The sequence below is a fragment of the Papio anubis genome, chromosome 1, assembly GCF_008728515.1.
Source record: "Papio anubis isolate 15944 chromosome 1, Panubis1.0, whole genome shotgun sequence".
Taxonomy (NCBI): Eukaryota; Metazoa; Chordata; class Mammalia; order Primates; family Cercopithecidae; genus Papio; species Papio anubis.
In genome coordinates this window covers 178504712-178530411 of record NC_044976.1, presented here as the reverse complement: position 1 = coordinate 178530411, position 25700 = coordinate 178504712, and the positions used below count along the sequence as shown (strand labels likewise).

General features: G+C 42.3%; 1 protein-coding gene and 1 long non-coding RNA gene across 2 annotated transcripts in view; both read right to left on the bottom strand.

The window, feature by feature from the left end:
- The window catches only part of NMNAT2 (nicotinamide nucleotide adenylyltransferase 2), a 176599-nt gene extending 159157 nt beyond the window's left edge, over positions 1–17442 (bottom strand). The window contains exon 1 of the mRNA XM_003893415.4: positions 16780–17442. Within this exon, the coding sequence (XP_003893464.1) occupies positions 16780–16864 (85 nt within the window). The 5' untranslated portion in view covers positions 16865–17442. The remainder of the gene's footprint in view (positions 1–16779) is intronic.
- A 475-nt stretch (positions 17443–17917) lies between these two features.
- The window catches only part of LOC116271081, a 60429-nt gene continuing 52646 nt past the window's right edge, over positions 17918–25700 (bottom strand). Inside the window, exon 4 of the long non-coding RNA XR_004179520.1 lies at positions 17918–18081. This is a non-coding gene — a long non-coding RNA (uncharacterized LOC116271081). The remainder of the gene's footprint in view (positions 18082–25700) is intronic.

Genomic DNA, 25700 nt, shown 5'->3' with positions numbered 1-25700 from the left:
GCAAACTTAATTGATAAACCAATGGTTTTTGTTTGGTCTGCTCAAAGTAGAATAAGTAGTTTACAAAGCTTCACTTCACTAGGTGCCATGTGCCCAAAACTTTTTTCAAACTGTGACTGAATAAAAAAGAAACTCAACTGCTCTGTCATTCCTTTTTTTTTTTTTCTTTTTGAGACAGAGTCTTGCTGTGTCACCTAGGCTAGAGTGCAGTAGTGAGATCTCAGCTCACTGCAACCTCCACTTCCTGGGTTCAAGCGATTCTCCTGCCTCAGCCTCCTGAGTAGCTGGGATTACAGGTGTGTGTTGCCAGGCCTGGCTAATTTTTGTATTTTTAGTACAGATGGGGTTTCACCATGTTGGTCAGGTTGGTCTCGAACTCCTGACCTAGTGATCCACCAGCCTCAGCCTCCCAAAGTGCTGGAATCATAGGTGTGAGCCTCTGCACCTGGCTTGATCTGCCACTCTTAAACCTACTTTTGCCTCACTGAAAAATCGTTCCTGCATGTCCCATGCACCTGCCTGAAGTATCCAGTGGACACTTGACTCCGTATTTTTCACTCCTGCCAAGTTGCACACTTCATAGCTCCCAAACGTGACTTGCAGTTCCCACTGTGGATATCTGGGAAGAAGCATGAGCTTTTCTATCTTGAGGCAAGAATTATCTTGATTTTGAAGTCCCTAAGTCACTGGCACCTCGTGTTTGCTATCTGTCCTGTTTTTTCAGTCCTGTCTTGCTTGAATCTCTGCTTTCCTGTATTTTCTGGTTCCTAAATGCTTGCCTTTTTTTCTGATCATCTATTTTGCCTAGATGTTGAGATTTTGAATATTCCTAACAGTTTAATCATTCATTCATTTGCTAAATATTTAAAGTATCTCCATGTTCCTAGAACATGGTGCTAGGCACCCTAGGAGATACAAAAAAACCCACATGACCTTGCCTAGAGCTTATATCTGATGGATAATATGAGGCATGGACAGAAATAGCTACAACCCACAGCACAATGTGCTAAGTGCTATAAGAGAGGTACAAACCAAGTGCTATCAATGTTCGGAGGGAAGTGAGGTGCTGCAAAAAAACTAGATATGACTGCCCGAGCACCATGTAGAAGCCTGATGCAATTGGAGTGCTAATTTTCTAATCCTCAAATATAAGGTATATAAGGTATTAAATTTAAAGAAGGAGGTAGCTATGAAACAAGAAAAGGATAAATGTGTTCTGAGAAAATATACCTAATGTTCAACAGCAGATAAATGTCCAACGTTAGCCAGAGTGTGGTGAATCAATGTCCACTGTAAACCAAACACCAGAAAATCATCCCCGCCAGAAAATCATCCCCGCCAGAAAATCATCCCCACCATGAACATGGCCATTTACGCAGTCAGCCAGAAAAATTACAATTATGAAATTGAAAGTACATTTGCTGCTTAAATGAGTCTTTTTAGAGATTTAGTTTAGACTGAAAATTGTTCGTCAAACAGTTCCTCTGGGTAATGGACTTCAACAGCACTTCCTATTTTAAGAACATTTTAGATATTTCCATTCCAACACCCAGAGGTAGGTTATACCAGGGGTTGGCAAGCTTTCTGTAAACGTCCAGAGAGTAAATACTTTTGATTTTGCAGTCCATAAAGTTTCTGTCACAACCACTCACCTCTGTTGTTTCAGTGCAAAAACATCCAGAGATAATACATACGTGAAATGAGAGTGGCTATGTGCCAATAAAACTTTATGAATACTAAAATTTTATTTTATGAAATTTATATGTGTCACAAAATATTATTGTGATTTTACATTTTTTTTTTCAGCCATTTAAAAATGTAAAAAGCCATCCTTAGCTTGCAGGCCTTACAAAATCAGGTAGCTGGCCACATATGGCCTGCAGGCCATAGTTTGTCAACCTTGAGTTATATCAATCACGCTATTTTACAAATGAGAAAGATAAGCCTCCAGGAGACTAAGTATATTCCCAGATCAACAGCCATTCGGTTTATTAATTTCCATATAAACAGAAAAAATGGAGTGGTAGGAAAAACTGGGGCCTTTACCCATTTTTTGTCAACATTGTTAACAGCAAGAGAACCTGATACATTATCTATAAATTTTGATTCCCTGGGGTATAACAAGTAAATAATTTTTAAATGGTGCTTAGCAAGATTGGTTCATGGAAAATGAAGCAATTATGGCTTGAATTTATATGTATAATATTTATTGTCTTAATTTTAATTTAACATGAACGACAGGTCTCTTTTTTTAAAAAAAAAGTCTTCTTTTAAAGATCTTGTAGTTCATGTGATGAGCTATGCACTGCTAAATATTTGCTAAATATCTGCACATAAATATTTGAAAAGGAATATGAATAGTCATGGATGTAGTTTCATCTCAGTGCTCCGTGGAGGAAGTATTCCACCTCTCTGTGGGCACTAAGATGAAGGGTTGGAAAAATGTTGAAGAATAAAGCATTGGCTGGGCACGGTGGCTCACACCTGTAATCCTAGCACTTTGGGAGGCTGAGATAGGAGGATCACTTTAGCCCAGGAATTTGAGGCCAGATGGGGCAACATAGTGAGACCTTGTCTCTAAAAATAAAAAATAATAATAAATTAAATTTAAATTTAAAAAATAAATAAAGCATCAGAAAACCCAACCCCTTACCATCGTGTCACTTTATTGAGTCTTTTAAATGGTAAATAATTTCAATAGTCATGGAGAATGATCTATTTTTGTTTTTGTTTTCTTAAGACAGAGTCTCTCTCTGTCACCCAGGCTGGAGCACAGTGGCATGATCATGACTCACTGCAACCTCAACCTCATGGGTGCAAGCCATCTTCCCACCTCAACCTCCAGAGTAGCTAGGACTACAGATGCACACCACCACACTTGGCTAATTTTTAAATTTGCTGTAGAGATGGGATCTCCCTATGCTGCCCAGGCTGGTCTTGAACCCTTGGCCTCAAGGGATCCTCCCACCTCAGCCTCCCAAAGTGCTGAGATTACAGGTGTGAGCCACTGTGCCCAGCCAGAACCATAGTTTTATAAGAACAGAAATACACTTGATCAAGACCTCCAGGATTAGAGCTAAAAACAAGTGTCAAAAGACAGGATCTCCACAGTGCTTACTTTTCAGACAATTAAGCCTGTGGAGAAGAAAGCAGGCACATATCCAAATCCCACAAAATCATGGAAGATAAAACTAGGGTGAACCGAGTTCACCAAATCTGAGAATACTTGAGCAACAGGGGCATTCCAGTGAAGCACAGTAAAATCTAGATCCTAGGCAAGAACAAATCAGGGGAGTCACTTTTTTGCTTATTTGTTGTTATTTTGGTGGGTTGTACAGCAATATAATTTCTCACTTGTGTATTTCATCAACAGATATACTTTATGCAATGTATAATGGTTCCATTTCAGAAAATAATAAAATCGTGGCCAGGCATGGTGGCACACCCCTGTAATCTCAGCACTTTGGGAGGCTGAGGCAGGCAGATCACCTGAGGTCAGGAGTTCAAGACCAGCTTGGGCAACACGGTGAAATCCTATGTCTATAAAAATAATACAAAAAAAAAATTTAGCCGAGCATGATGGCGGACGCCTGTAGTCCCAGCTACTCTGGAGGCTGAGGCATGAGAATCACTTTAACCTGGGAGGCGGAGATTGCAGTCAGCTGAGACAGCACCACTGCACTCCAGCCTGGGCAGCGGAGTGAGACTCCATCTCAAAAAATAAAAATAAAAAATAAGTAAATAAATAAAATCATGAAAAGAAAGAAAAAGAAAAAATCCTCTTCATTTCAAAGAGTGATACAGAAATAATAACTTTAAAATGTTTAGATAAAATCACAATGGCAGCTCCCTACTGAACTGCTAACAAAGGGAACATTGACATTTGGGATGCAGGTCCAACATCTGCCGTGTACTCCTTTGTCCATCACCTTTTGAGGCCTGCTAAAAAAAATGCTGGGTCAGATCTGAACCCTTGGCACTGTCCCCCTCCCAACCTGTTTTCTGGCTCTCTCATCTCCTGTCCTTCCCTCCCTTGCCCACCTGCACTCTAGCAAGTTCCCTGGAAATTCCTTAATGTGCCATGCTGTTGAGGCTTCCACACATATCCTGCTCTCTTCCCAGAATGTCATTCTCTCTCTCTCTCTTTTTTTTTAATTTCCTTTTTTTTTTTTTTTTTTTAAGAGATGAAGTCTCGCTTTGTTGCCCAGGCTGGTCCTGAACTTCTGGGCTCAAGTGATCCCCCCACCTCAGCCTCCCAAGTAGCTGGGACTACAGGCACATGCCACCACACCCAGCTAATTTTTTAAATTTTTGTAGAGATGGGGTCTCATTATAAAGCCCAGGCTGGTCTCCAAATCCTGGGCTCAAGCAATCCTCCCACCTTGGCCTCCCAAAGTGCTGGGATTACAGGTATAAGCCACCACGCCCAGCCAAGAATGCCTTTTTCTATTCTGTCCACTCGACAGCTTTAACTTTCAAGCTCAAACTCTCACTAACACCTGCTCTAATGGCCCATCTACCAAGTCCAGAGTGGTAATTTCCTCCATGCTCCTACTTTACCTCATTCTCACCTCTTTTGTAACACTTTTCACTTCAATTGCTTTTAGTTTGTTATCTCTGCTAGAGATCATCAATAGCCATAGAGCCCTCCTGACTCTACCCTTCCTGCCAGTAAGTCTACCATAGACTTGAGATGAGGAATCTAACATGTCACTCATTACTTATTCAAAAAACATTTTTTTTTAGATGGAGTCTCGCTCTGTCACCCAGACTAGAGTGCAGTGGCGTGATCTAGGCTCAGTGCAACCTCCACCTCCTATCGTCCCACTCAGCCTCCTGAGTAGCTAGGATTACAGGCATGCACCACCACGCCTGGCAAATTTTTTGGAATTTTTAGTAGAGACAGGGTTTCCCCATGTTGCAGGCTGGTATGAAACTTCTGACCTCAAGTGATGTGGCCACTTCAGCCTCCCAAAGTGCTGGGATTACAGGCATGAGCCACCACACCTGGCCTCAAGAAACGTTTAATGAGCACTCACTGTGTGACAGGCACTGTCCTAGGAGGCTGAGATACATTAATGAGCAGAGTAAACAAAGATCTCTGCTCTTGAGGAGCTCTAGCTGGGGAGACAGGCATTGAATAATAAGCATAAGAAAACAAGAAATAACATCCTTAGTTTAAATGTGATAAGCACAAGGGAGAAAAGATATAAGTAGAGCAGAATAAGAGGGACTGGGAGTGTGTGAGGTGCAATTTTAAATTATGTGATCAGGGGAGTAGGATCTGCCAAGTGGACAATGAGGAGAAGGTTACATTTGAGCAGAGAATTGGAGGAGGGGAGCGAATGAGACATGGGCTACATGGGGAAGGGCATTCCAGGCAGAGGAAACATTCAGCACAAAGACTCTAAGGCCAAAGCAAGGACGTTCCGTGAGGTTAGCTAAGAATGAAGTGGAAGTGATGTGTTAGGGTGGAGGTGGGGACAGGGTGGCTGATTATGGAGGCCTGTAGGCCATGATGATGACTTTGACTTTGATTGAGTGAGATATGGAGCTATGTAGGGCCGGGCGCGGTGGCTCAAGCCTGTAATCCCAGCACTTTGGGAGGCCGAGACGGGCGGATCACGAGGTCAGGAGATCGAGACCATCCTGGCTAACACAGTGAAACCTCGTCTCTACTAAAAATACAAAAACTTAGCCGGGCGAGGTCGCAGGCGCCTGTAGTCCCAGCTACTCGGGAGGCTGAGGCAGGAGAATGGCGTGAACCCGGGAGGCGGAGCTTGCAGTGAGCTGAGATCCGGCCACTGCACTCCAGCCTGGGTGACAGAGCGAGACTCCGTCTCAAAAAAAAAAAAAAAAAAAAAAAAAAAAAAAAAAAAAGAGATATGGAGCTATGGAGGATTTGGAGCAAAGGAGCAACATGATCTGACTTAGATTTGGCTTACATTTTGAAAGGATCACTCTGGGATTTTTTTGTTTATTTGTTTACTGAGACGGAGTCTCGCTCTGTGGCCCAGGCTGGAGTGCAGTGGTGCAATTTTGGCTCACCGCAACCTCCGCCTCCCAGGTTCAAGCGATTCTTCTGCCTCAGCCTCCCAAGTAGCTGGGACTACAGGCACGTGCCACCATGCCTGGCTAATTTTTTGTATTTTTAGTAGAGATGAGGTTTCACCTTGTTAGCCAAGATGATCTCCATCTTGTGACCTCATGATCCACCTGCCTCAGCCTCCCAAAGTGCTGGGATTACAGGTGTGAGCCACCATGTCCGGCCTAAAGGATCACTCTGATTATTTGTTAAGAATTGAGTGTTGCAACCAAGAGTGGAAGCAGAGAGACCAGTTAAGAGGCTATGGCAATAATTCAAATGAAAGATAACAGTGGCTTGCACCAGGGATGTAGATGGAGAGAGGTGGTTGGTCTTAGTTGTATTTTGAAGATAAAGAGATTCCAAAACATTTGGACATAAATAATGTGTACAAAACAGGGAATAATTAAGCATTAGTCCAAGGTTTTTGGCCTAAGAAACTGGAACAAGAATAAAACTATAAGCATTTAGTCTTATCTAGGGAATATGCTTTACTGTCTCTTCTACTGCCTGGTAAATATTAAATGAGGTCAATATGTTGCAGCATGTCTACTCATGTGGAGGCAATTTGATGTAGGAGAAAAAACAGAAAAAGACTGCTATTTAGCTGCCATCACTTCCAGGGGTTAGCCTCAGAGTCTTGCTCCCTCGCTACTTCCTCCTCTTAACCTCTTATTGCCACGATCAAAAGAATTTTCCTGGCTGGCTCACTTGTATAATGCTAAAGAGAATTATGCATTAAATTTAATAAAAAATAGCTTAATGGCAGTATGGTTTAAATAAGCTCAAATAAAGTGGCTTCATGATCAGGATTATAACGGGGAAGATGATGATGCGGGTAGTGGTTATAATATTTGCCTTTGCTGCAGAGTTTACAAATCATGGAGACACCGGAAGATGTAAAAAGAGGAAGGAGCCAATACCAGGAGGATGGCCTTGGTCATACCACGTAAGCCACTGAAAGATCTTTTTAAGCTAAAAGACTTCTGAGGCTAGCTGCCAAACTATCCAAAAAAAGCAAATGTGTTCCATGCAATTGAGTGCTTATAATTGGAAGATCTCTGGAAGTGGAAAACTTCCCTCCTTGTAAACTGATGCTGCATTGACATATATTGAGATATGGAACATATCCATAAATAAAGTTATGTAATTCTCTATAAAATGAACTCCTGTATCTCAGGTCTTAGTCTATAACATTGAATCCTAAAGAATTGTTTTAAATGCCTTTGTTTAACTAAAATTTTGTGTATTGAATATGTTTAAAATTTTTTTTTTTTTGAAACGTTGTATTGCTCAATCCCAGGCTGGAGTGCAGTGGCGCAATTTCGGCTCACTACAAGCTCCGCCTCCCGGGTTCCCGCCGTTCTCCTGCCTCAGCCTCGCGAATAGCTGGGACTACAGGCGCCCGCCACTACGCCCGGCTAGTTTTTTGTGTATTTTTAGTAGAGACGGGGTTTCACCGTGTTAGCCAGGATGGTCTTGATCTCCTGACCTTCTGATCCGCCCGTCTTGGCCTCCCAAAGTGCTGGGATTACAGGCGTGAGCCACCACACCCGGCTAAAAAAATTTTTTTAAGACAAGATCTTGCTCTGTTGCCCAGGATGGAGTGCAGTGCTGTGATAATGGCTCACTACAACCTTGAACTCCTAGGCGCAAGCAATTCTCCTGCTTTAGACTTCAAAGCACTGGGATTATAGGCATGTGCTACCACACCCTGCCTGAAAAAATATTTTTGCATTCCTTTGTGTAGTTAGGATCTTTTTGAGCAATTCAGGATGATCCAAAAACCAAGCGTGAACAAGAACTGTGCTAGAAAGTGTATTTTACAGCATCATTAAACATTAACTAAACAACCACCACATTCAGGACACTGTACTGGTGACCAAGAAGACAATTATATAGAAAAATTAAGACTTGAAGTTTTTCAAAGAAACACTTTCAAAACTGGATTTTCATTCTCTCTTCCAGTCATGCATGGATTACTTTTAAACTGTTGCCTATCGATAGAAAAATAACAAAATAAATATATTATCTGTCTACTTTTTCATTTGCCTCTTGTGTCTGTGGATATCTTTGAAACAGAGGGGTTCAAACTTGAATGTTGGCAGGTTATGCTTTTTAGTTTGCCTTCACACTTTAGGCTGTTCATTTGACTTAATCTAAAATTGGAAGTTTATATAGAAATGTTTCTCTGGCACCCATAACATTTCAAAGGATGTTCCTACTAAGCAATAATTCAAATGATTTGAGAAATAATTGAATTATCTTAATTCTGATAGTTCTAAGCAGAAAGGCTTAGAAATATAGAATAGGAACAAGTAAAACAAAAAGAGAAGAGAAACTGAAATAAATATTTCGAGACTCTTAGGACATCAGCTCTGTTCTTCATTAGACCATATTGCTTAGTTTGGAATACATTCTAGACAGAAGATTTGCCTCTCATGGTTAGGTTGTTTTCACATGAGGTTCAGTTAGTCAGTGCAGCAGAAAAAAGTAAACTGAGTCAACAGTTTGTGTGAACACAAATGTCTACATTTTCTTTTTCAGCCCATTATTCTTGTGTCATGAGCAGACACTGCTCCTGCTAGTGAAACCACCTTGAGTGATCCGTGAGTTACCACTTGTGTACCTTCAACTTACCAACAAATTAGGTAGGATTCCCAAGCATCTACCTCTTTTTTTTTTTTTTTTTTTTGAGAAGGTGTCTTGCTCTATTGCCCAGGCTGGAGTGCAGTGGCGAGATCTTGGTTCACTACAACTTCCACCTCCTGGATTCAAGCAATTCTCCTGCCTCAGCCTCCCAAGTAGCTGGGATTACAGGTGCCTGCCACCACCCCTGGCTAATTTTTGTATTTTTAGTAGAGACGGGGTTTCATCATGTTGACCAGGTTGGTCTTGAACTCCTAACCTCAGGATCGGTCCCTCTCAACCTCCTAAAGTGCTGGGATTACAGGCAGGAGCCGCTGCGCCTGGCTACTTTTTTTTTTTCCTTTGAGACAGGGTCTCACTCTGTTGCCCAGGCTGGAGTGCAGTGGTGTCATCATGACTCACTGCAGCCTTGACCTCCTTGGTCTCACGATCCTTCCATGTCAGCCTCCCATTGCTCAAGCGATCCTTCCACCTCAGCCTCCCATGCAGCTAGGACTACGGGCACGTGCCACCATGCCCAGCTAATTTTTATATTTTTAGTAGAGATGGGGTTTCACCATGTTGATCAGGCTGGTCTCAAACTGCTGGGCTCAAGTGATCCCAAAGTATTGAGATTATAGGCATCAACCACATGCCCAACCCCAAGCATCTACTTAAGCGTAATGTCACAGCCATCATCAGAGTGGTGGGCAAGTCAAAAGTGGTTTTGTGAACTACTATCAGTTATTCCTAATTTTACAGCCTCAACATTAAAAAGAGTCAAATTTAGGATATTGATTATCTTCCATTTTATATATTTTTTTTAAAAAGCAGAAAACCTTTCTTTTTGCATTTTATTTCCATACTGTTAATAAATTTTATATCTTTCTTGTATGAATAAATTTTGATAATCTAACTGGAATCTACTGGGAACTTTCATTATAAGACTCAGACATCCCAGGTCACAAAGAAACTTTGCATTTAGGTATTCTGTCACATCAGTGCTTGGTTAGAACACATATTACCAAAATTTTCAAGTAAGAAGTACGAATCTTTACTTTCCCCACCAACCCCTAAACCTGCTTCTCCTCCAGCATTTTCTATTCATCCACCTTGGATAGAAACCTGCAAATTACCCTGGACTACTTCACCATCACACACTCATCACATCACGAAATGAAGATCTCTCTCTCTCTCTCTCTTTTTTTTTTTTTTTTTTTTTGACATGTAGTCTCGCTCTGTCACTCAGGCTGGAGTGCAGTGGTGCGATCTCAGCTCACTGCAACCTCTCCCTCCCGGGTTCAAGCGATTCTCCTGTCTCAGTCTCCCAAGTAGCTGGTACTACAAGCACATGCCACCACGCCCGGCTAATTTTTTGTATTTTTAGTAGAGACGGGGTTTCACTGTGTTAGCCAGGATGGTCTCGATCTCCTCTCCTCGTGATCTGCCTGCCTCAGCCTCTCAAAGTGCTGCGGTTACAGGCGTGAGCCACTGCACCCGGCCAAATGAAGATCTCTTTTACCTGCTAAATAATGTTCAGATACACATTCTCCATCCCAGAAACCACCAGCCTGGGCCAGGTGACCATCTTCTTTGGGTTGAATCCTGTATCGCCGAAACACATGCCTAACTGGTCACCACATTCTTGCCCTTCACCAATCTATATTAAACATTTAATTAAATCATAATTTAAAGATATGGCTATGTTACCCCTTTACTTTAAAAAGAATGCAATGTCTTCTCATTGTCATTGGGATAAAGTCTAAAATCTTTAAAATGACTTAGGAGCCTTCGTAATTGTTCAGACATTCAACTACCCCTCTCTAGTCTCACCTCTCACTCCCCTTCTCCTTGAGCCATCCTGAACTTTTCCTTGTTCTATTATTCTATGTCTCTGTCTCTTTACCCTAGCCTTTGTACATGGCTGATTCCTCTGCCTGGAACAAGATTCTATACATTCATTTAAAAAATTCATTCAACAACTATTATGGAGATCCTACCACATGCTAGGTACTAGGAAATATATCAGTGATGACACCAGGCATTTTTTCTGTCTTCAAAAAGCTTAAGGCCTACCATGGGAAACAGCCATAAAACACATGAGATGAAAGTTATGGCCTGGAAAACATAAGGTGATGTGGGAACAAATGTCAGGGTAGCCAGACTTAATTTAGGAGTCAGTGGAGGTTCCCTGAGAAACTATCGTTGAAGCTAAAATCCGAAGAATGAATAGGTGTTAGCTGAGGTAACAGAAGAGTGGGAAGAAAGGAGGAAGTTGGAGGAGTTATGGAAAGCCCATTCTAATGACAAAGTTAAATGAAAAATATAAGAGTATTAAGAAAAGAAAGACCTTTTGGGTTAGACACAGATATCTTTGTTGGATATATTTTGTTGGAGGTCTGTGTTGCCAAGGAAAAAAATTTGTAAGGTTCTCATGACCCTTTGTTGACAGCTAAGTTCAAATGGCTTCTTCTTTCATAGGTGCTATTGCAATTATAAGGAAATAAAAAAGAAGCGTCATGAGTGAGAGAGTCTAGATATCAAGAAAGAGGTTCTATACTGATTTTTGCTGATGAATTCGACCCAATGACTTACACATGTACCTCTGCCTTATCAATCGTAAAAGTGGATACTATTATTCAGTTTACCTTGCAGGGTAAGATCAAATTAGATAGTGGTACAAAGGAAAAGAGTACCACATGTGCTTAATAACTTTTATAATATAAGAATTTTGATCACATTCAACAGCTTCTTGATTTATAGCAGTTCTATATATTTATTAGTAGCAACTCGAATTCATTTTTCTTATGGTTTCTAGCTGTAGCAGTAGGGGCTGCATCTCCAATTCTGCAACAAGTAGAAGGCCCTCTTCATTACCCTTTAAGAAGAACAAAATTGGATTACGTCTCTTCAAATGATCCAGCTCAAAGCAAAAAAAAAATATATATATATATATATTTGAAATAGAAAAACTGGAAAATCCATTTATTTTACAATTATTAAAAAGCAGGATACAGCTGGATGCAGTGGCTCACATCTATAACCCCAGTTACTTGAGAGGCTGATGTGGGAGGATTGCTTGAGGTCAGGAGTTGGAGACCAGCCTCAGCAAAATAGCAAGACCCTGTCTCTAAAAGAATTTTTTTTCGTTAGCCACCAGGGCATGCCCATGGTGCCTGTAGTCCTAACTGCACAGGAGGCTGAGGTGAAAGGTCTGCTTGAGCCCAGAAAGAGAACTGAATTTGGTCATTTCTGGCTGTCACAGCCAACATACCCTCCTCTCTTTGGTCACATTCTCCTGGATGCTGGTGGAGGGACCATTGCTGTGGAGGAAGGCGGTGGCCGTGAGCATGCACCCAGCCTAAGCATGCAATTCTACTATGCCACAGGCTCGGGTACGTGGAGAATGATTATAGTAGATCTTGTACCATTTGAGTTATCAGTATTGTGGATCTTTTTGAAGAAATATGACTTTTTAAAGAAATATTAATTTTCAAAAATAGCGGCTGCCATAAGTTTCCAATTCCAATTGTTCTCACTGAAGCTTATTTCAGAAAGCTCTCCCTGGTATTAACCACCTGACCTGAATGACTGACTCCTTGCCACCTGGTCATCCCTCTCTGTCAGGCATTAGACCTCTGACTGGCTTAAAGAGGGGGAAGATGCTAGACTTTGGTAATTTTTGGAGACAATATCAGAGCGCAGTAAAAAGAAAATAGTTTTTGGAGTCAGGTAGACCTGGATTTAATCTGCAGCTAGCAGAAACAGGAGTTTGAGGCTGCAGGAAGCCGTGACCCTGCTGCTGCTCTCTAGCCTGGGCAACGGAGCAAGACCTTATATCTACAAATTAAAATAGAAAAAATACAAAAAATAGCTAGAAATATTTCTGCTGTGATGAAATTCCCCAATTCCTCTGTTTTTTTTTTTTTAGTAGCCAAATTAATCTGAGCTATATTTTCTTACTTTTCTATTTAAACTTGCTCTCTGACTTCCCAGTGGTAGATTTATTGACAAATATAGCTATAAATGTAAAGAAAGCCACATTAAATTATAATCTCTACATACTTAAAAACTAAGCAGTTACATTTTTTAAAACTTCCACATTATCTTCTTATGTAATGAGGCAGACCCATGAGACATGACATCATTCATTTATGGGTTTACTTTGCCAAAAACTTTTACTCATCCTGAAAGCATTTTAGTTACAGTTGAGTATACAAGTGTCAAATATCTCTCACAAATATTATTTTTTCCTGTATGTTTCTATAGCTTCAAATAGGAGAAATAATATCAGCTTCCCTTTCAGAGTAAAAGAAAATTTCATTCTAAAAAATTTTACAAATATTGAGAATTGTACAAGTGCTACTTTACAAAAATGAAGAGTGAGTCTTTAGTTTTGAATGCCACTTCTCTTTTTGTTTATAGTCTTTCTCTTTTTCCTTTGGTAAGAAATTGAATTTCAAGATACAGGAGCTCTATTTAAAATGTCTAATTTCAAAGTCCTATTTGTGTCTGTTTTTAAAAAAAAATTATTACAAATTTCAGTCACCTTAAAGAAAGTTTGAAATTTTTTTTTTTTTTTTTTTTTTTTTGAGACGGAGTCTCGCTCTGTCGCCCAGGCTGGAGTGCAGTGGCCAGATCTCAGCTCACTGCAAGCTCCGCCTCCCGGGTTTACGCCATTCTCCTGCCTCAGCCTCCCGAGTAGCTGGGACTACAGGCGCCCGCCACCTCGCCCGGCTAGTTTTTCGTATTTTTTAGTAGAGACGGGGTTTCACCACGTTAGCCAGGATGGTCTCGATCTCCTGACCTCGCGATCCGCCTGTCTTGGCCTCCCAAAGTGCTGGGATTACAGGCTTGAGCCACCGCACCCGGCCGAAAAAAATTTTTAAAGACAGAATCTGGCTGTATTACCTAGAATAGAGTGCAGTGTGCTATCTCGGCATACTGTGACCTCTGCCTCCCAGGCTCCCACCTCAGCCATCCTCCCACTTCAGCCTCTAGAGTAGCTGAGACTACAGGCATGCACCACCATACCTGGCTAATTTTTATATTTTTTGTAGAGATGGGGCTTCACCAGGTTGTCCAGTCTGTTCTCAAACTCCTGAGCTCATGTGATATGCCCATCTTCGCCTCCCAAAGTGCTGGGATTGTAGGAGTGAGCCACCACGCCTGGCCAAAAGTTTGATAATTTAGTTGTATTAATTATTTCTGTGTTGTCAGAGAGAAAATTTTAAAAGCCATTTGAAAGGAGGAAATAGTTCATAAATAACTGGTTTCTTTAGAGATAAGACAAAGATCTTAAGGAAATGCATATATAGGAATCTCGCTTAGTTGATGGTCAACTTAATTCTGTTAGTTTATGGTTCATGAAAATAGAGTGTTCGTGGAATTCTGCAGTCAGAAGATGAGTGGGCACTTCCTGCAGCCTTTGTTGCAGTATGAAGGCCTTTGCAAGAGGAATCGGGAACATGAGGCTGAAGTCTCAGTGCCACCTATTCTCCATGTGTGTTCATGAGAAAGTCACTTGGCTTCTGTCAGTTTCTTATTTGTAAAATAGAGGTAATAATGTATTTCTTATAAGGTTGTTAATAGGAATAAGTAACTTAACGTAGATGAAAAGGTTTTGTTAACCAGAACTGCTCTGCAAAAATAAATTATAAAATTTATCCAGAGCTCAAAGATTCACATAAGAGATTCTACCAAAAATAGTTTAATGTGTATTCGTGTTCTTATTCTTGCTTCATTTTTACTTGTTTATGTGCTAAATTCTTCATTAGGTAATAAGCTCCTTAAAGCCACAGTGAGTGAACATATCATATCCCTTTTTTGTGTTGCTCTCTGAATTATACTTTAATGGACAGGCAAAGGACTTTGTTGACATTCTGCCCTGGTCCTCAGTTCTTACACTAAGTAAATAATCGCTACTGCCAAAAGTCTCCTTTTCACCTTTCTATATCTAAACTCTTCCACTGCAACTCAGGCCTATTTCCACATAGTCTATCCTTGAAGCTCATGGAGAATTGGCAGGTCAGTGTTTGCTTAACAAAAGCCTTTATTACTGTTAACAAAGAATCTTCAGTTGCAGGACAGAATTTTTGGTTCTCAATCCAAATCTGTTCCTCTTGTAATCTAAAATAAGTGGGATTTCATAGCTCCAGGAAGAAAGGAGTAGTACCCACTGGGTCACCAAAGATTCTTAGAGTCACAGAGTTTCATCCCCAGACCAGTGGCTCTTCCCTACTCCTCCTTTCTCTTGGTTCCAAAGGAAAACCCATCATTGCCTGGTCAAGGGAGAGGAGTAAAGTGCATCAACATAAATTGCCAGAGGACATATGGACAGACAGGAAAAGAAGGAAAAGGATGAAGACACCAGCATCAAAGGGCACTGGGCACTGACATTCCTTAGAAGACTGATGAGATGCTCTTGTCTACCCTGATGCTTGAACAGAAGTCCTTATTTAACAGGCAAGTTGGCATTGGTTCTTAATAAAAGACTTTTAAAAGCTGAACGAATGGTGAAGAAGGGATGGCTGTTTCTCAGCCTCCCTCCTTCTATGGTGTAGATATGCCTACCCGATTTGCCCTCTGCTCAAAGTAGTTCTATATTCTTTCCATGAGGTTTTCAACAAGCGATCCCAGTTCAGCGCACCTTTTAAGTTTAAAGATGAATATTTTTAGCCTAAACCACCTCGCCCTGTCTTTACTGCTGTAATGTGGTTTTCATTAAACCTCCCTAGGAGGGCTCGCGCAATCCTCAAGCTCCGGATAAACACGTGTGCCCGCATCCAGCTCCGGCGCGCCCTGCATTTCAGCACCGCCGCCTCTGGAGAGCGCCTCGCTGGCGGGCCAGGTCAGGGCCTCCCACCCGCTCTCTCATCCATCCCAGCCCACTCACTCTTCCCTACTCCTCGCTTCTCTCAGTTTCAAGAAAAAGCACACCCAACTTCTAACTTCTCAATTCGTGCTTCTAAAGTGACCTCCGCGTCCCTCTTTCCGTGTCTAAACGCTCATGCCCCGCTCCTTTGAGTCCTACTAGCAGCTGCGAAGCCGCGTGGTTTCCCACCAGTGGCGCGAGACCTCCAACAGGCATCCATCGATCACCTTTCCCCTGCCGCTCCTGGACCCCGAACCAGCCAGCCAGATGCCCCCGCTCGCTCTCTCTGGCTCCACGCCCCAAAGCTTCTAAGAAACAAACGCGCGATGATGAGTCCCCTTCCCCCAACACGCACACGCATATACTCACACACACTCATTCGCACATTCATACACACACTAGACGCCTCAAACCTTCCGCGTGCCATGGCCACCCTGGGCAGAGCCTCAGCCAACTTGGGCCCCGATCCTTCGGCTCCGGCTCCCGCAGGGCCTCCCGCAGCCGCCACCCGGCCCCCTCCCTGTCCTAGGCAGCCGGTTCCTGAGGCCGAACCTAGGCGGAAAAGGACCCCCTCCCTATTCGCTCAGCATCCACCTCGCGCGCGCAATACACGGCCCACAATTCCCAAACACTCGTCCCTGGGCCGCCCAGAACCACCAGCCAAATCTGAAATTAATCTTGAAGCCCCAGCCCCTGTCACTGGTGTGTTGGGCGCGAGTGTGTTTGTGAATCCGAGGCACATACATGATTTAACTCCTTCGAGATTTCGGCCCATCCTAAACAAACAGCACGTTATCTCCAGCCTCCTCCTCCCCCTACTCGGCGCCCCAACCTCTGCCCCCATCCCGGTCCTCGCCAGCCTGGTAGCCGAACCACCGCACCGCCGCACTCCAGTTCTGGTATTTCGAACCCCTGCCCAGCCCCAAATGACACTTGTCTCTAGTCCTCTCCCATCCCCCACCTTTGGCCCCCTGCAAGCCGGGTCTGGCCCCAGCAAGTGACGCCTCGGAAACGCAGTCTGCCTCCCCTCCCCCGAGTCCAAAATAAAGGGGCCGACCTCCACCAGCTGGATCAGCCGGCGCACCCCTCCGAATGGGGCACACGCCTTCCCGTTCGATCGCCCTGGAAAACACAGGTGCCTGGGAAAGGAGAGGAGCGGAAGCGGCTTCCAGAGGTGGGCGGGAGGACTCACCAAACATCTGAATGTGCCCTTTGGTGATGGGATTGAAGCTGCCGCAGGCGAGCAAGATAACGTGGGTCTTGGTGGTCTCGGTCATGGTGCAAGTGGGTCCCTCGCGGTGGTCTAGGGGTTGTCTCTCTTTTTGTGTCTCGTTGTGTCTGCAGAGGGAGAAAGGAAGGCGAGGCTCCGGCGGTGGATGCTGTGGACTCCAAGGAGCCGCTCCAGACGCAAACCGCGTCACTCTCCGCCTCCCCTTAACGCTTGCAGCTCCGGCAAGCTCCGAGGCTGCTTTTGTATTGCTCTGCTCTCTTCTCTCCTCGGTCCCTCTCTTTTCGTTCTAGCTTCCTTGCCGTCTCTCGTCCTGGTGCCCCACCCCATCCTTTCTATCGCCCCTAGCCCGCTTCACTTCATCACTCTCTTCCTTAGAGTTTATCCAGAAGGCAAGACGTGGTACCCAAGCTCGGAACCAAGAGCTCACAGCATGGTGTGGGCTCTTTCTGCCTCTTGCCTCATCTTGATTCAGTTTTCCTCCTCAGTCTAACATTTTTCTGTCCCCCCACTTTCTCTAACATCTCCAAGTTAAAAAATGTTTCATCTTAAGATATTTTTTTCTCTCTTCCTCAAAATTTTAAGTGAGAAATGACCATTGTTTATTTCAGTAGCATTCATTTCTGCCTTTCCTTTTTCCCTTATCTGATGATTCCAAACTGTTAAGTTGAGTCCAAATCTTGATCTGTTGCCGCAGAGAGATAGGGGTGATCTCAACCCTTCCTCTGTTATACTGATCCTTTTTGTGGTTGAAGCAATGCTATCCATTTGAGAGAACATGAAGGCGGCAGAGTTACTAAAAACTGTATTAGAAAATTTTGGGGATCCGCCGGGTGCGGTGGCTCATGCCTGTAATCTTAGCACTTTGGGAGGCCGAGGCGGGTGGATCACGAGGTCAGGAGTTCGAGACCAGCCTGGCCAGCATAGTGAAACCTTGTCTCTACTAAAAAACAAATACAAAAACTAGCCAGGCATGATGGCATGTGCCTGTAATCCCAGTTACTCGGGAGGCTGAGGCAGGAGAATTGCTTGAACCCAGGAGGCAGAGGTTGTGGTGAGCTGCGATCACGCCACTGCACTCCAGCCTGGGTGACAGAGCGAGGATCCATCTTGAAAAAAAAAAAAAAGAAAATGATGGGGATCCTCCATAAGCTACCAAAGTTGAGACAAAGACTTACCATTTAACAAATGTTTCTTGAGGACTCACTGTGTGTCAAGTATTGCTATAAACCCGGCTGGTGAAGCAAAGTCACTGTCTTCATTTTACTGGAGGAAGACAGACAATAAATATTAGATGGCAATTGTGCAATGCACAGTAAGTGAATGCAATTTACTCTCTGAGAGAGCAGAGAGTGAGTGGAGAAGAGGGGATGAATCAAGTAGTCTGAGAAGGCCTCTCTGGGGAGGTGACATTTCAGTGAGACTTGAGCAGCAAGAGTAGTTGCTAGCCCACATATTCAGGGACAGGGAAGGGCTTACTGTGCTCATAGAAATGAAAGGCCAGTGTGGCTAGAAAATATGGGCAAGGGGAAAAATGATAGAAGACTGAGCAGCAGGTGATCAGGGCCAGATCAAATGGGGCTTGTAGGCTAGGGCAAGAGTTAGACACTTTTCTAAGTGGACTAATAACAAAAGGAAGCCACTGAAGCTTTTAAGCAGAGGAATAATATGTAATTTACATTTTTATAAGATCTCTCTGGTTGCTGGGTAGAAAGGGAGGCCAAATGGGAAGACAAGGAAAGCATTTAGGAAAATCTGCTCACCTAGGCAAGTGGAGTTGTCCTGAGACTAGGGTTTATAGAGACGGGAGCAATGAGAAGTAAATGGTCTCAGGATACGTTTTATAGATTTTGAAATTTGGCTTAAACAATATGTAGACTGAAATTGAGAATAGTAGAGGAAGACAGATGTTCTATGCTTATGCAACAGAAAGAACCAATAATTCTTTGCAGATGAACTGAATATAGAGGATAATTCTTTTTTTTTTTTTTTTTTTTTTTTTTTTTTTTTTTTTTTTTTGAGACAGGATCTTACTCTGTCATCCAGGCTGGAATGCAGTGGCATGATCTCAGCTCACCACAGCCTCGACTTCCTGGACTCAAGCAATCCTCCCACTTCAGCCTCCCAAGTAGCTGGGACTACAGGTGTTTGCCACCATGCCCAGCTAATTTTTCATGTTTTTTGTAGAGACGGGGTTTCACTATATTGCCCAGGTTGGTCTTGAACTCCTGACCTCAAGCAATCCACCCACAGCAGCCTCCCAAAGTGTTGAAATTAAAGGCGTGAGCCACTGACCCAGCCAGAGTCAATAATTCTTAACTTAGAGATTGACAAGTACAAATATGTACCTATCCTGGGCTTCCAGTTTCTTGGATAAATTTCCATGCCATATTAATGAGTTGGTCACTGTTTTTTTTCTTATCCAAGAGCATGTAGTAGGTGTGGAATAAATATTTGTTAAATTGTGATGAATAGCAAATCAACCCTAATATGCATAAAATTTCTAGTTTAAATAGAAGACTCCTAAGAACTGATGTATATTCATAATGGGGTTTGTATCTTCCCTAATATAATATGCAGATTAGTGGTGTAAAAAGAGCAAAAGCTTGTAAAGGGAGGCTGACTCCGGTACGAAACTCTGACACTCACTAGCTAGGCAATTGACATAATTATAGTTAAGCGATAAATATTTATTGAGTGTCAGCCATGCACCAAGCACTGATTTAGGGGCTGTGAACAAAACAGAGTCCCTGCTTTAATACAGCTCACATTCCAGAGGAAATCAACAGACTGTAAACAAATGAATAAACATAATGGTAAAAAGTACCATAAAGAAAAATAAAGCAGAATGCGAAGAAGAGAAAGAAAGAAAATCCTCTTTTATTGCAGTGGTCAAAGATGGCCTCTCTGATAAGACAGTACTCGAACAGGGACCTAAATGAAGTGAAGGCATGTGTCACTTGAATATCTAGGGAAGAATATACCAGGCAGGACTGCCAGTATAAAGGGTCAGAAGACTAAGAGTGCTTGGGGGTGTTTGACAAGCACACCAAGGTGACTGGAGAAAACAAAGAATGTGGAAAGCACTCAAAGACAGGTCCAAAAAGTAGGACAGATCATACAGGGCCTTGCAGGTCTTGATTAAGGCTCTGGTTTTTTCACTGAGAAGGGATGGGAAGCCATTCAAGGGTTTTGAGTGGAGAAGTGACATGAGCTGACTCAACGTTTGAAAAGTGTGTTTGGCAGGAGATATACATTTGGAGTCTTCAGTATAGTTTATATTTAAAGTCATGGGACTAGATGAGGTTACCTAGGGAGAAACAGAGTGAAAAGGAGGTCCTCAGGTTCAACCCTAGGGCACACCAAATTAATAATAGTAGTTAACATTCATTGGGTGTTACTGGAAGCCCAAGCACTATAAAATGTTTACAGATGTTAACTCATTTAACACTCACAATAACTCTGTGAGTTTGTATGATTTTATTCTATCTTAGAGATAAGCCTACAGGCGCACAGGGAAATTAACTAACTGGTCTGGGTTCAGACTGCTAGCATGTATGGAACCAGATTCAAACCCTGACAGTTTTGATTGAAGGCTCTACTCTTGACACCTGGCTACTCTCTCATCTTGTTTCACTGCTATGTTATACTAGCCACATTTGTAAAATGAGGATAACAATACCCACCAAGCTGCAGAGATGTGAAGATTAGAGGTAATGTATGTAGAACACCTAGCATATAGTAGATGATCAATAAATGAAAGTTTATGGCCGGGCGCGGTGGCTCAAGCCTGTAATCCCAGCACTTTGGGAGGCCGAGACGGGTGGATCACGAGGTCAGAAGATCGAGACCATCCTGGCGAACACGGTGAAACCCCGTCTCTACTAAAAAATACAAAAAACTAGCCGGGCGAGATGGCGGGCGCCTGTAGTCCCAGTTACTTGGGAGGCTGAGGCAGGAGAATGGCGTAAACCCGGGAGGCGGAGCTTGCAGTGAGCTGAGATCCGGCCACTGCACTCCAGCCCGGGCGACAGAGCGAGACTCCGTCTCAAAAAAAAAAAAAAAAAGAAAGTTTATAACTGAGAGAATAGGACTTCTCAGCAGAGATTGGAGAACAGACTAAGAGATACCTTACCATGTGCTAAGGTCTGAATGCTTGCTTCCCCCAAAATTCATATGTTGAAACCTAATCCCCTATGTCATGGTCTTAAGAGGTAGGGTGATATGGTTTGGATCTGTGTCCTCACCCAAATCTCATGTTGAATGTAATCCCACATTGGAGGTGGTGCCTAGTAGGAGGTGATTGGGTCATGGTTTAACACCATCTCCCATGGAGCTGTTGTCTTGATAGTGAGTTGTTATGATATCTAGTCGTTTAAAAGTGTGTAGCACCTCCCTCCACCCACTCCTCATGCTCCAGCCATGTAAGACCTGCCTGCTTCCCCCTTGCCTTCCACCATGAGTAAAAGCTTCCTGAGGCCTCCCTAGAAGCCGCTATGCGTTCTGTACAAGCTGCAGAACCATAAGCCAGTCAAATCTCTTTTCTTTATAAATTACCTAGTCTCAGATATTTCTTTAGAGCAGAGCAAGAACATACTCATGCATAGAGCCTTTGAGAAGGACTAGATCATGAGCTGGAAGCCCTCATAAATGGGATTAAAAGAGGCTCAAGGGAGCTCATTTGTTCTTTTTACCATGTGATGACACATCTGTCAACCAGGCACCAAGCCCTCACCACACACCGAATCTGCTGATGCCTTAATCTTGGACTTCCCAGGCTCCAGTAAGGAATAATTTCTGTTGAATATAGCTGTTCCTAAAGCTAGATCTATCCATTAGACTTCCCAATTAAATAAATCAATAAATTCCTTATTTGGCTTAGTTCCAGTTGACATAATAAAGGCTTAGCAATAAATGACTTGCCCAAAGCCATACAATAAGCAAACTCTAATTTCAATAGAGTTATTGTTATTTGCTTCTGAAATAGTCCTAAGTAATACAAGAAAGTTACAACATCTAGAAGTGCACAGTTACCAATCTTGAGCCACTTCAACTCCAGCAATAGAGTGAATATGGGTATGAAAACTGAGACTAGCAAGTCTAATTGGTGCAAATTTTTCTTATGCTTCCATTTTCACTGAAATTAGTTTAGTTATTACTAGGAGGTGTACTTTACGGGTTTGCTATACGGATCAAATAAAACCATGTGTGGGCCGGGCATGGTGGCTCACGCCTGTAATCCCAACACTTTGGGAGGCTGAGGTGGGAGGATCACTTGAGACCAGGTGTTCGAGACCAGCCTGGCCAACATGGTAAAACTCTGTTTCTATTACAAATACAAAACTTATCCGGGCATGGAGGCACATGACTGTAGTCCCAGCTATTCGGGAGGCTGAGGCACAAGAATCACTTGAACCTGGGAGACAGAGGTTGCAGTGAGCTGAGATCATGCCACTGCACTCCACCCTGGGCAACAACGAGACTCTGTATCAATAAAATGAAATGAAATAAAATAAAATAAACCATGTGTGAGTAAAGAGCTTTGTTAAAAAAGCATATCACCAACTTTAGGTTAAACTTCACAGTTGCTAAATACAAACACCAATTGTTTTTAAGTGTTCAGTTGTTTCTACTGATGCATTTGTCAAGAATGTTTCTGGAAGTTGCAATCTTAGAGAGTAATGGCTTTGGGGATATTCCAATAGTCTAAATATCAACCAATGAAAACAAATTGCCAAAAACATACCAATAATGAGTTTGTTTTCAGTAAAACCTGGTTTATACGATGTAAGAATATCAAGTCTTGCACAATAGATGCACCTTAATATATATAGTGATTTATTCTCAGGGATGCTTATTTTAACTTAGGTAATATTTTTTCCAATATTTCAACTTTCTGACAGCTGGAAATTACTTTAGGCTATAAAGAAGGAAGTAGAGTCATTCTCCCACTGCCTAAACCTTCCAGTTCACTCGAGCCAGTTCAGTTTTCCAATAGCTCAAGGCAGACAGACCAAACCAGAACTTTCCATGCCATAAATACCTGTTATGAAGGGGCAGGCTTAAGTGTCTATTGGATCTGAGAGAGATGTGCATATGTGAAGTCTAACAAAGTGGGTATATATGCTCATGGGCATGTAAGCTCACCTGTTTCCCTATTTACCTAGACAAGATTGATTATACATTTTCATCACAAATTAGGGTAAAACCATTTCATGTTTATAGAGCTGGCTTCCAAAGTAATATTAGGGGCTGGGCACAGTGACTCGTACCTGTAATCCCAGCACTTTGGGAGGTTGAGGTGGGCAGATCACTTGAGGTCAAGAGTTTGAGACCAGCCTGGCCAACATGGTGTAACCCCGTTTCTACTAAAAATACAAAAATTAGCTGAGTGTGGTGGCGCATGCCTGTAATCCCAGCTACTTGGGAGGCTGTGCCACTTCACGCCAACCTGGGCTACACAGCAAGACTCTGTCTCAAAACAAACAAACAAACAACAAAGTAATATTAGGGATCATCTTTCATAGGAAGAACAAAAAGACACACCTATATTCCTGGAGTCAAGTCCTTCAGTTTCTAGAATCAAGTCAGCTATTGAATATTTATTTCATGTATTTCTATTAAAAATATTATCCTAAGAAAACCCTGCTTCTTTGGGAAGAAAGTTTTCCACATTTCTATATTTTTCTCTCTTTTGCTTTCTTCACTTTTCTTCAAGATAGATATCATTAGGATAGAGCTAAAATGATTGGCATTTCTCTCTTCCTCACAAGCAAACATTTTTATGTCCGTGGAATAAACAATGTCCCTAGATCAAGATCCTCCTTCTTGCAGCTTTAAGTCACCAAAATTTCACTCAGACTTATAATTTATGTAATTATTCAAAGAATAATTCACAAATGAAATATGTTCCCCATTTTTTTAGGAGCTGGGGTCTTGCTATGTTGCTCTGGTTGGTCTTGAACTCCTGGCCTCAAGCAATCCTCTCACCTGGATCTCCCAAAGTACTGGTATTATAGGCATGGGCTGTCTCACCCAGTTTATGTTCCCAAATTTTAAAACCTAATTATCAATTATAAGCATAGCAATACTTCCGGCACCACAGTGAAAGAGAGAAAGTACACAGGTTTCTGTAACCAGTAAGCATTCCATATCATTAAAAATAATAAATTTCTTCAGCTAACTCAGATATTTGCTCATTTGTTCATCATGGCTTCTTTCAGATACTGGGGGAGGTGGTTCAAATTGAAAATCTTATATTTTCAATTATTTTCTTGAGACTGAAAATCTTACTACTTATAAAGTTTTCCCAAGAGCAAAAATAGGAGACAGAAAAATCAGTACTAACAGACTTGAAAAGGGTATAATTGATTAAGAAGTAAAATCATTCCCTGAAATGACATCTGAGAATATCTCTGCCTCCTTCCTTTAAGTCACCCAAATGAAAAACACATTTGGCTCAAGGGAGTATTAAATAAAGGATAGGGAGATTAAAATACAAAATACTTTTTCCATTAGGTCAATACTTCACAATGTAGTTAAGTCAGATCTAACTTGGAATTTCAATCCCATGACTCCCAAATTTATCAGATGTAAAAAATAACAGTGTCTCAGCTGAGCTACTCCAAACAACTCTCCCATAATAACTAAACTAATTTCAGAGGAAATGAAGGCACAAGAAACATTTGCACCAATCAGACCTGCTAGTCTCAATTTTCACAACCCAGATTCCTTCTATGGCTGGAGTTGAAATAATTCAAGGTTAGTAACTGTGCGCTTTCCATTTTTATTTTTATTTTTATTTTTTAAAGACAGAGTCTCGCACTGTCACCCAGGCCGAGTGCAGTGGCACCATCTTGGATCAGTGCAACTTCCATCTCCCTGGTTCAAGGGATTTTCCTGCCTCAGCCTCTCAAGTAGCTGGGATTACAGGTGCCCACCACCATGCCAGGCTAATTTTTGTATTTTTAGCGAGACAGGGTTTCACTGTGTTGGCCAGGCTGGTCTCGAACTCCCGACCTCACGTGATCCGCCCACCTCGGCCTTCCAAAGTGTGGGGATTACAAGCGTCAGCCACTGCACCCGGCCCACTTTTAAATTTTATAAGTTGCTTGTATTACTCAGGATTGTTTCAGAAATAACGGAAACCCTATTCAAACTGGGGTTTAAGTCAAGGAGGAAATTTATTGATCTATTTGATTGGGAAGTCTAATGGGTAGATTCGGTTTTAGGGACTACTATATCCATGAATTCTGATAATATCATCAAGATCCTGTTTCTTTCTCTCACCACCTCCTATTTTACTTTCCTCTATGATTCCTTTTATTCACAGATGAGTGCTCTCCATATTGAAACAAGGTGGCTGCTGGCAGCCCTGAACAACATTGTCCTTACAGGTCATAATCCCACTGAAAGACAGGATCTTTGCCCAGAATGCCAATAAAAGTCTCAATGAAGACTCTGATTAGGCCTACACTGATCATGTGCCCATTCTTATCAATCACTGTGACTAGAAAGAGGAACTGGTTGGCCAAACCTGGGTCACTTGCCCACACTAGGCTTGAAAGGGGAGGGGAATAGGAAGAAAACCAACTTCATCTGAATTTCTCAGACTGGGCTTGTAATACAAGGTAGAGAAGCTTGACAATAAATATAGTGCTGCTGTAAGAAGAAAATATGTAGTGTAGACATCGAGTTATAATCTGAAAATGTCTTCTTAATATGTGCAGGTTCAGCACCTTGTAGGAAGTAAACTGAGATTTATTAATTTTTGTGGGAGTGTAGAAACTGATGGAAAAAAAGAAAGCCATTCCAAGGGAAATGTGATCCCGGATAAATTCAGGACATTTAGGCTGTGGCTTCTAGGGACTAAGGAGAGTGTGGGA